A 9,995-nucleotide genomic window follows, 5' to 3' on the forward strand; every position below is an offset into this window, starting at 1 on the left:
AGGACGAGGAGGAATGGCTATAAACTGGAAGAGGGCAGGTTTAGATTAAACATTAGGAAGAAGTTTTTCACTTTAAGGGTAGTAAGGCAGTGGAACAGGTTGCCCAGAGAGGTTGTTGAGGCCCTATCGCTGGGGGTGTTCAAGGCCAGGCTGGACGTGGCCTTGGGCAACTTGGTCTAGTGGGAGGTGTCCCTGCCCATGGCAGGGGGGTTGGAACTCGATGATCTTCAAGGTCCTTTCCAACCTAAACCATTCTATGATTCTATGAAACAGTAGTTAGTAAGTGGGCTACAATTAAAGAGACCTAATATGAATCTCAGTGATTTATATTTTTAGAAACCTGTAAAAATATAGATTAGGAGAGCTAGCAAAATCTAGCTGCTGATGTGTTTAATAAGTATTCTCTTTGATGAGTTGACAGGATTTAAAGCCCTCTGTCATCCTGCACTTTTTTCTTTGACATACTTTAACATATTTCTGCTGTTTTCTGAGTAGGCTGTGAAGGTTTGGCATAGTTTTTAACAGCAGCAGTATTGGCTGAGTACCTTGCTTAGCATTTTAACCCATGTGAGTCAAAGAAATATTTTTTCTTAATTGTATCCATGTCTTGTGCATGGTACTTTCCTGGGCCATGACCAGAGCAAAGTTCTTTAGAGCTGTTCCTTCCAGAAGCCTAGGACAGAAAAGGACCTGCTTCAATGGAGTAGCAGCAAATGATTAATATCTGATGCATTTCTTACAGGAATTTGGTACAGTTATTTATTGAGCAAAACGTGAACCATGGATCATACTTATCCTGGAAAGAAGAAAAAAAAATAAAAAAACACAAAAAAGTGTAATTCTGTTTTCACTGATTCCTTGAAAATTCAACAAGTTGTAACTTGGAATACCAGCAAGACACTGCTTAGTATTGTGTCAGCACAAGGAAATCTGATCTTGGATCTTTCTGGGGTTTAGATGGTCATACAAGTTTTGTTCTTGATCTTGAGTAAGAAGAGTGATTTCTGTCACATTGATCTCAAGGAATGAGGCCTGTTACCCACGAAAATACTTGGATTGCTACGAAACGAAAATCCTCGAGTTGCAATTAAGCTCCTGTATCAGTGAAAGGGGATAGTAGTATTTGGTCCTTGGGAAAGACAGTAACGTTGTTTCCAGAGCAAGGTATGAGTCTTTCCTCTGTCTAGCCTCCGAGGGCAGGGTCAAGTAAGAGAAACACCTCATCAACAGTCTTCTGGGTTGTTCCCACTCCCATACTCTTCTCTTTCTGAACCAGCACCTCTGTGCTGTACAGGTGGTTTCACGACTGGCTGCTCGTTCTAGGGCAGCTTCCTGCTTGTCAGTCGAGTTATTTCCTCTCGGGGACAATGCATGGGCTGCCACCTCAGGAAGCTGAGGTTTCCCCGCATGCAGCTGCAGCTCCCTCCTGCTGTGCTGTAAAGGCTTGCCCTAGTTATCACAAGTGAGACTGAATTCTTTCAGACGCTGGCAGAAACCCTGCAGTGCCGATCAGTAACTGGATCATTCTCAGCACTTGCCTGTGGTCCAGCTAGATACTAATTTCTACTCATGAACCTGTTCCAGGAGAGTGCAGTTGCTCTAGAATTTCCGTCCTCTCTTGGTTGTGGTAACTGTTCTAGCCTTAAGATGAGAAAAACAATGCAAAGTGTCCAGCAGTGCCAGAGTTGGCACACAGGTGAACAGCAGGAAGCCACAGGTTAGGTGGAGTAGCAGAGGGGAAAAGAGAAAAGTGTAGGGTTATCCCTCTCTGCAGTGGTTGAGCCACTAGATCAGCCAGAAGGTGTAACTTCATCTGTGCCGGTTAGTAACACAGTAGTATTTGAAACTATTATGGTACGCTTCTGAATTATAGTCTGGTAAATTAATGTCTGGATTGTAACATTTTGAAGGTTTAGCCATGTTACTCTGAATTTATCTGGAGACCATCTGGACTGAACTGACAGACGTTAACTAATGTCTGCAGTTTTGTATTTGTTGTACAGAATAAATAAACTTGCAAATTGTTAGGCTTTCTGGAAGTTGGGAAATGTCTCATGAGTGCTAGAATTCAAACTGAATTCAAGTCTCACAAGTTGCAGGAATTGAGATCTATGAAAGGTAAACTAGAGATTCTTGAGCAAAGTTATATTCTTTGCCCAACCTTCTTTCCTATCTTGAAAAGCATTTATTTATGAAGGTATCCTTGCTAGTGCTTTATAGACTTCCCAAAAGTAACTTGCATGTTTTACTAGCGTGTAAAAGCATTTTAGCAAAAAATCCCATGAACTGAAAGGAATGATCAGTGGTTGTTTCATGTTAGGAGAGCTGGCTTCTTTAGAGTGTGTGAAACTGAAAACTGGGGAAAAAAATCATGAACTGATATGAAATGTTGTAAACTTTTGCAGCTCTAGCGACTTTTGCTTCTGCCCCAAGTGGCTTTTTTACTTCTCAAGTAAATGGCTCAGTGCTGATGACCTGAATTTCCTGACATACAGAATAGTTTGTGAGAAATCAGGCTTTTGCCTTTATAGGTGCTGAGTTTCAAGTGAGGGAGAAATAATTGTTACATTTCAAAGATAAAACTCTGAGATGAGAGGAACAATTTGGCTTTTTAGCACATCTGATAGATCTATACTAAGACTTCCTCTTTCCTTTTGGGTTGTGGGGGGAAGGGACACTTTTCTGTTTTCTACATGTATAGTCTGAGGCAAAACATGACTAGTTTCTTTTCCTGAGTCCATAGAACAGAATATTTCTCTCTGGTATGTAAATAGAACTAGCAAAAGAATTGGGGGAAAGCCTAATCAGGTAATCACTCATTAGAGACTGCATAAGCGCACAAAATTGTAGAAGGACCAGGGGTGAAGTAGCTGGGTGTTTCCTTTGGGTATTTTTAATGGCATGTTTTCTTATTTTCCTGGGGTTTGGGGTGGTTTGTTTTTGTTTTTTTTTTTTTCCTTTCTACCATCAACTTGCCATTAAACACAAAAACAGTAAACATTTGGTTAAAATGCCCAAATCGTGAATTTCCTGAAATAATGTTATATCTAGCCCTTAAAATTGTTCAAGATTAAAAACTGATCAAAATTACTGCCTTCATTTATTATTTTTTTTTTCATCAGAATCAAGCTTTGAAAAGTGATGGAGGAAGCATCTCTAATAAAGCCCCTGACATATGTATAGTGTATAAGCTTCATTTGGAGTGTGGCAGATTGATTAATCTTGTCGATTGGTTAGAGGTATGCGACAATGCAAATGGTGCCTTTACCTGCTTTCAGTCTTCTGATTTATCTTTTTGCTGCATGTCTGCTTTTCTTTAGTGCCCCTTTTGACAGCTTAAATCATTGCATACCTCACTCCCTCCTGTGCAAGAATACACAGTAACTCCAATTGCTAGCCCACAGAGTCTTCTTCTGACTCCTGTGAATCACTTATTTCCAGCATTATTACTCTGTGATGAAAATCTTTTGCTTCTGCTTCTATATCATGCTTGGCACAGATCAGATTTTATCCTTCACAAAAGTTACCTCCCCTCCTTGTTTTTAAGTATTCTGTGACACATTTATGGAAACAAGCAAGTGCTCCTGCTTGGCAAGCGTGGGGGTTCTTGGAGGGAATGCTTGTGCTAGGGAAGAGTAAAGGTCCTTCTAGCCTGATATCCTGTCTCATACTGTGACCAAAAGCAAAGAGAGTATAACAAGAGAACATATATTAATATGATACATTCTCCAAATACTCCCTAGCTAACAAACAATCATGTTTTAGCTCTAAAGTTTCCTAAACTGGAATGGTTTCTCTGTGTTTTGTAAACCTCCCTGGATTACATTACCAATATAACTTTTTAGCAACAACAGCTTCCTCTCGCAAGAAATTCTGTAGCTCAACTACATGCAGGGCAGAGGACACTCCTTTTACTCGTTCTGAGTCTATTTTGTTTGTGTATTGGAAATAAAAGTGGACAGAAGATCCTACCCAGGCTCTTGCTGTCCTTCAGTTTTATGTATTTATTCACAGCCAGCTTATCATCTCTTTTGTCTTTCCAGAATGGTTAAGCAGTCTTGGTTTGAGAATGTTGTTCAGTTCTGTATTTTTTCTGAGAATGGGTCAGAGACCAGAACTGTATTGGGATTTAAAATGCAGGCGCATGAGTTCATAAAGTGGTATCTTTATTTCTGCATTCCTGCCATGGTAATCTGTAACCTTGCTTGCTCTTTCGATTGCTGCTGAACTGATAGTCTCATGGAGTTACCATTCCAAGATCTCATTCCTCTCAAGTGACAGTCATCAGCTCAGATCTCATCATTTAATATGCAGCTCTGTCTGTCTATGAAATGTGTTAAATCTGTGCTGCTTTTCCCTTTCTAGGCTTTCTCAACTGTGGTGATGGCAGTTGAGGGACCAAATGCAGATGCAGCTTCCTCAGACCAGGTGGATGATATTATCCAGTATCCTTTCTCGTTTCTCTCAAGTTTCACATTCCATTGCTTACAAGGTTAATGAACCAGGATTTTTAAAATACAGCTTCACATGCACTGATAACTAATTCCAGAAAAATAAGACTAAACAGCCTTTTAATGTACTGAAAATGTCACAGAAATAGATCAGCTGAAATAGCTGGGCTGGGGGTGAGACCAGCTTTTGTCCATTTGGGGTTTTTTGGGTCTGAAACAGAACCAACAGTCCGTAAAACAAGTTGAAGCTACTCTACTTGGTTAAACCATCTGAGAATTGGTACAGCTGCTGTATAGGGGCAGAACATTACTGGGGAACAGATGATAGGATAGCTGTGACCTAGAGAGCAGATGTAGAGACAGTAGTTTATTATAAGGAGGATTGGAAGCATTACCAATGAAATGCTTACAAAAGTGGTGTCTCTGTAGAAGCCATGAGTTCTAGTACCTTAGAGTTGAGAATTTTAGTTCCCACAAAACATCCATTCTGCTTCTCACTTTGTCCTGATTCTTAAGTGAGGTCTGCAAAATATGTAAAGGATGAGCGTTAGAACCAAAACTCATGGCTACAACAGTAGTGCTGCCACAGAGAAGAGATTAATAGTTGTACAAAAGGAGACTTAACTACAGGAATATTTATATGCTCTAATACTAACGACACCTAGCTTTCCTTTAGTGTAAGACCTTTCCTTTCTTTACAAGCTCCACTGGTAGGTGACACAAAACTAAATTCTCTGTTTAACTCAAGGACATAGAGCTGTGTGTCAGGAAGGCAGCAAGAAACATTAGTCAATAGCAAGTAAAGAAAAGGTGATGCTGTTTTATGAAACCTCAAAAAAAGATCTTTATCTTCCCATTTTTTTGTCAAGAGATATGAAAGTATAAATTGTTCTTCTGCGAGACTACAACATTAGTATCTTTGTAGGCTTTAAACTTCTCTTAGCAGTGGGGAAAGGAACTCTGCCTTCGTTGCCACATGGTATGCATGTAGCAAAAGAAATACCGATTAGACTGAAGATTTGTGCTTCTGTAGGCAAATTATGCTCTGCCCTTATTTCCAACAATTTTAGTGTGCAATACATCATTTTGTGTAATCTGTGCTTACTGTGACTTAGAAATCTTCCCCTCTTAGAGAAAGTGGTGTCTCCATGAGTAAGTGTCATAATAAGCGTATTCAATTTCCTTTACTGAAATGTCCAGTGCTCGTTTTATTCGAGCTGTTTCTGAACTGGAACTCTTAGGCTTCATAAAGCCTAGCAAGCAGAAAACCGACCACGTGGCAAGGTTGACATGGGGAGGCTGTTAATGTGCCACTGAGATCTTAATAAACCTGTTCTTTGTAACATTGTGCAATGGCTGCGTTCCCACTAAACTAGTCCTGGCTAACTTTGCATACTGAGTCAAAGTCAACAATGACTGAATGTTGTGAGATACATTCTGAGTGCCTGGAGAGACCTGAATAGCAATGTTGGTTTTTTAATACTCAGCCTCCCTGTGCAATGTACTGCTCTGTTAATGCTCATGTTCCAAATACTGTATTGTTGTGCCAGTTTTAATCTTCTTTGATGTGTGATATTTTACACTATACTGATATATTTCAGGCTAGCAAGCCAAAAGGACAACACTGGCTGTGTAAGCTACAGAAGTGATGAAGCAGTATTATTAACTTGCTTATAAGCTGATAGGACTTGAGTCATCATTACAAAATGCCTTCCAGATCCCTGAACTACAGATTTAAAAATAAATAAAACCAGTATGCTAAAAAAGACAGTAAGCTCCCCTGTTCAGCCTCTGCTACGTGCTCTTCAAACCAAAAAAACTGGTCTTAACTAACTCCCTTAAAACTTCTTCATCAGTAGGAGGAGGAGAAAGGGACAGAATAATTTCAAAGATACAAATTTTTGCTCTTTGAGAAGAGCAAAAGCAAAGAGTTCAAATCATTCCCTTTCTCTAGTGAAGTTGATTAGAACTAGCTGACTTGCTGTCAGGGGAACTTGTGTCAGCATAGACTAAATGAGAACATGGCACTCATGCACCTTGGAGGAAGGTAGCAAAATCCACACCTAAAGCACAGACTGTAACTTTTCTCTTTACTGAGGATTTGCGCTGTACACACAAGCAAAGGAATCAGCTGTGTGAAAATAACAACTATTGGCTGAGTGTTAAAGCACTGCTTATCTGACAGATCTTTAAAGAACCTTCTTGGCCAGTTGGCACTGTGCAGTAAGCAAGCCCAGGATGCACTATCCCAGCTTCTGCCAGCACGGAGCAGCGCCTACACCTAAGCGCAGGTTACCAGTGCTGTCCCCTGTGTAGGAACAGGACTGGAATAGCTCACAGCTGCTTCCTATTTGGTCAGGATAGACCGAAGAGCTGCTATTCTCTGCCTAGAGTCAGTGATGCATCAGTGCACCGTACCATAATAAAAGCCACAAATAAAGTACAGTGCCAAAAAGCTGGAAAAAACACAGCCATTGCTGGAGTTCTGGTTCCCATGGAAGCTGAGGTTGTTAAGAAAAACCTACACCTGATTCCAGGTATCAGAGTAACATGGGTATGTCCTAACCAGCCCACTCTTTTCTTTGGCACTCAAAAGCTGCACTGCAGATCTTACTGCATTGTGCTTCAACTTCCCCTGAGACTTGGTTTGGGGAGCAAATATGTTTATGCTGATGTCAGTGTCCCGTGTCTTTCAACCACAGAAAAAGCCTTAGAAACCAAAGGGGAAAAGCTGTGTTTCCCTCCAGAACAGCACGTAGGTCTGCCATACATTGATAAACAGTCTCAAGGGCTGCAACACGTGCATTTCAACAGTACGGGTGGAGACTTCAGGTCAGTCTTATCACCTAGGAAAGGGCTGCAGTTAGAGAAAAGTGTTTAGACTTTGTCCCTCCCAGCCTACTTAAAAAGTTGAATGGTGATTACTTGGTTTATTGTGAAAGACTTTATTTACCTCCAAAAAACTCCCAGACTTCCTCAGTTGACCGAGAGGTTTACAGACTTCACTTTCCTTCTATTTGAGGCATTTAAGTGCTGCTCTTCGTGCATGCGTTCAGCTGTCACGAGAATCCAGATGCTCCCACTTGGTTGCACTGGCACTTCAGCCTACTCAAAACAACTGAAAATGATAGCCTGCAGCTCTGAAGATTGAATCGCTCACATAAACCAGATCTGTGCTAGGAAGGGGGAAGTCCTATTACAAGAACCTATAACTTTACCAGGCTGTTTACCCAGGAATGTATAGAAGATAGGTTAGGCTTGTTTTAAATACCCTCAGAGAGGGTAGGAGTCATGTATTTTCCAATTGCTATAATTGCAGACACAGTAACACTTCCTGCTGCACTTAAGGGAGGGCCCAGTTCTGTATGTTGCCAGGCAAGCTAAGAGGCTGAGGAGGACGAGTCGTTTATTTGCCTTTATACTGCCGAAACATAGAACTTGGGAAACATAATGATGAAAACTCAGAGCAAGAATTCTTAGGATCTCAGTGGAACAGTAGCAAAAAATTCTCTCATCCATCAAGACCGGGGGGTAAACGAACCCAACTGTTCTTCACTCGAGAGACCAAGCTAGGGCACCTATATTGTACCCGTCTTTATACAGAAGGATTTCAAGCAGCAGAGAGGAAAGTGACAAGTTTCAGTAGGAGGGGAATGCTGAATAGCCCTCCTCTGTCCTGAACCTCACCTATTTGTCTTGCCAACTACACTTGACAAATGGAAGGGAGCAGCGAAACAGCCAAATGTCTCGCTGATCTGCGAGAGGACATGGAGCCAAGCGCTCCACACGGCTGTCCTCTGCCACCTGCCTGCAGCCCTCCCTCCCCTAACCTCACTCAATGCAAGACAAGCCCGCACCATCTGACTTTCACACCTTCGGAGGGCAAAATATTTGGAAATAAAGAGAAGCAAGCCCCAACAGTGTGTGGCTTTTAATCCCCAAATGTGCAGGCAACACAACATTAAACCAGAAAAATTCATAGTTAATGGCTGTTTCTTCCCTTTAACTAATAACATAAATTTTGAAGCTTATAGTCACGTTTGCTATACTATATACAGTTTCTCAGGATCAAATTCAGTATTTGGCACTTTAGATGGTAAGATGTATAAAAGGGAAATACTTGACTAAAATTATATAGGAAGTACTGTGTAATTTCATTTTCTTCAGCAATGAGGGTAGGAAGGTTGGACAGTTAAAAACACAAACTTAAAAAAAAAAAACAACAGGTCATAAATTGTATTGGGTTTGCCTTTCTTCAAAGGCTGGACTTTGTAGTCAGAGCCCTGGAAAGAGCTTAACATCCCTGAATTCTGAACCAACATCAGTAACAGCAGAGACACTACAGCTATGAAAAAACACCTTGTGCTTTTCCTCTTTTAATGGGATGTGCTAGGGGTCTAGTGACACCAGGCCTTCTGTTTGCAAATAATCTCGCTATGTAGTATGAATTTTACATTTGGGTCCTCATCTAATTTATTTTACTACTTTTTGTTGTAAATATTCCACACACCCTCACATACCTTAGCACATAGGAGATTTCAACTGCACATATATATGTGATTTTTAAATGTTAGTTTCTACAACTGTCTGCATAGTAATAACATGTTCTGCAGGTACACCAGAAAACCTCTGTGTGCAATGTTCACTAAAAGGAAATAGGACAAAAGAAACCCAAAACAACAATGCCAACATTTGTATTGTGGTACTAGCTCTGAAACTGTAACAATGTAAAGCCTCACCTCTGACCTGGTAACTGTATTACATTCTTCAATAGCACATCTTTCAACAAAACTACTGCCAAAAATCAGGCCTGAAAACAAGTTAACTCTTGTTTGAATAGCTTACCATTTTTCTCTACTGTTACAGATGCTGTTCTCTGACACCTCTTTATGCTTCTGCACTACTGGTTTCAAACAAACGTCGTAATTTTTCTTTTATCTTGGAGCCCAGAACAGCAGTAAAATATAAGAATATGCCAGACGCCTGTAAAAGCCAAACATTCATCCTTGCATTTTTCATCTCAAGAGAATGGCTTCCAATACAAAGGTCACAAGCACTGGTTCACAAGCAGAGCATAAACTCTTAATACTTTACCAGCCTTGTTTTTTTCCTCACCACTGTGGAATCACAGAGCTAAATCCTTCCCAATTCCCAACTGAGGAATGAGGAGAGCTTTCACAAAATAATTTCTAACCAGAATCTGCTAATGGTCTTGCTGTTCAAGAGTACACACGCAGTTCTCAAGCATCAACACACAAGATTGCTTGAATCTCCTTCCTTTTTGACCTGGAAAAATGCTGAATAATCTTACGGCTATACGCTTTCACATCTAGACACAAAAACCAACACACAGTCAGGATGTTCATGCTGCTTTCAGTAACTGAGACCGGCTTGAAAAGAATTTACACATCACTACCTTAAAAACAGGTTAACCAAGATCTTTGGTTTCCCTCTGCTGAGTTGCAATTAACTGTCCTCAGCTTGCTTTGCTTTTGGATAGACTGCAGTGACATACAAATTGCAGATATATTCTAAATGTGGCCA

General features: G+C 40.6%; 1 protein-coding gene across 1 annotated transcript in view; it reads left to right on the plus strand.

The window, feature by feature from the left end:
• ORC3 (origin recognition complex, subunit 3) overlaps positions 1 to 5,795 on the plus strand; it is a 35,802-nt gene extending 30,007 nt beyond the window's left edge. The window contains exons 17-19 of the mRNA XM_009887493.1: positions 3,123 to 3,239; positions 4,366 to 4,445; positions 5,652 to 5,795. Coding sequence (XP_009885795.1) covers positions 3,123 to 3,239; positions 4,366 to 4,445; positions 5,652 to 5,757 — 303 coding nt within the window. The 3' untranslated portion in view covers positions 5,758 to 5,795. The remainder of the gene's footprint in view (positions 1 to 3,122; positions 3,240 to 4,365; positions 4,446 to 5,651) is intronic.
• Positions 5,796 to 9,995: the final 4,200 nt, after the last annotated feature.

This window comes from Charadrius vociferus, unplaced genomic scaffold (assembly GCF_000708025.1).
Source record: "Charadrius vociferus isolate BGI_N301 unplaced genomic scaffold, ASM70802v2 scaffold185, whole genome shotgun sequence".
Classification (NCBI taxonomy): Eukaryota; Metazoa; Chordata; class Aves; order Charadriiformes; family Charadriidae; genus Charadrius; species Charadrius vociferus.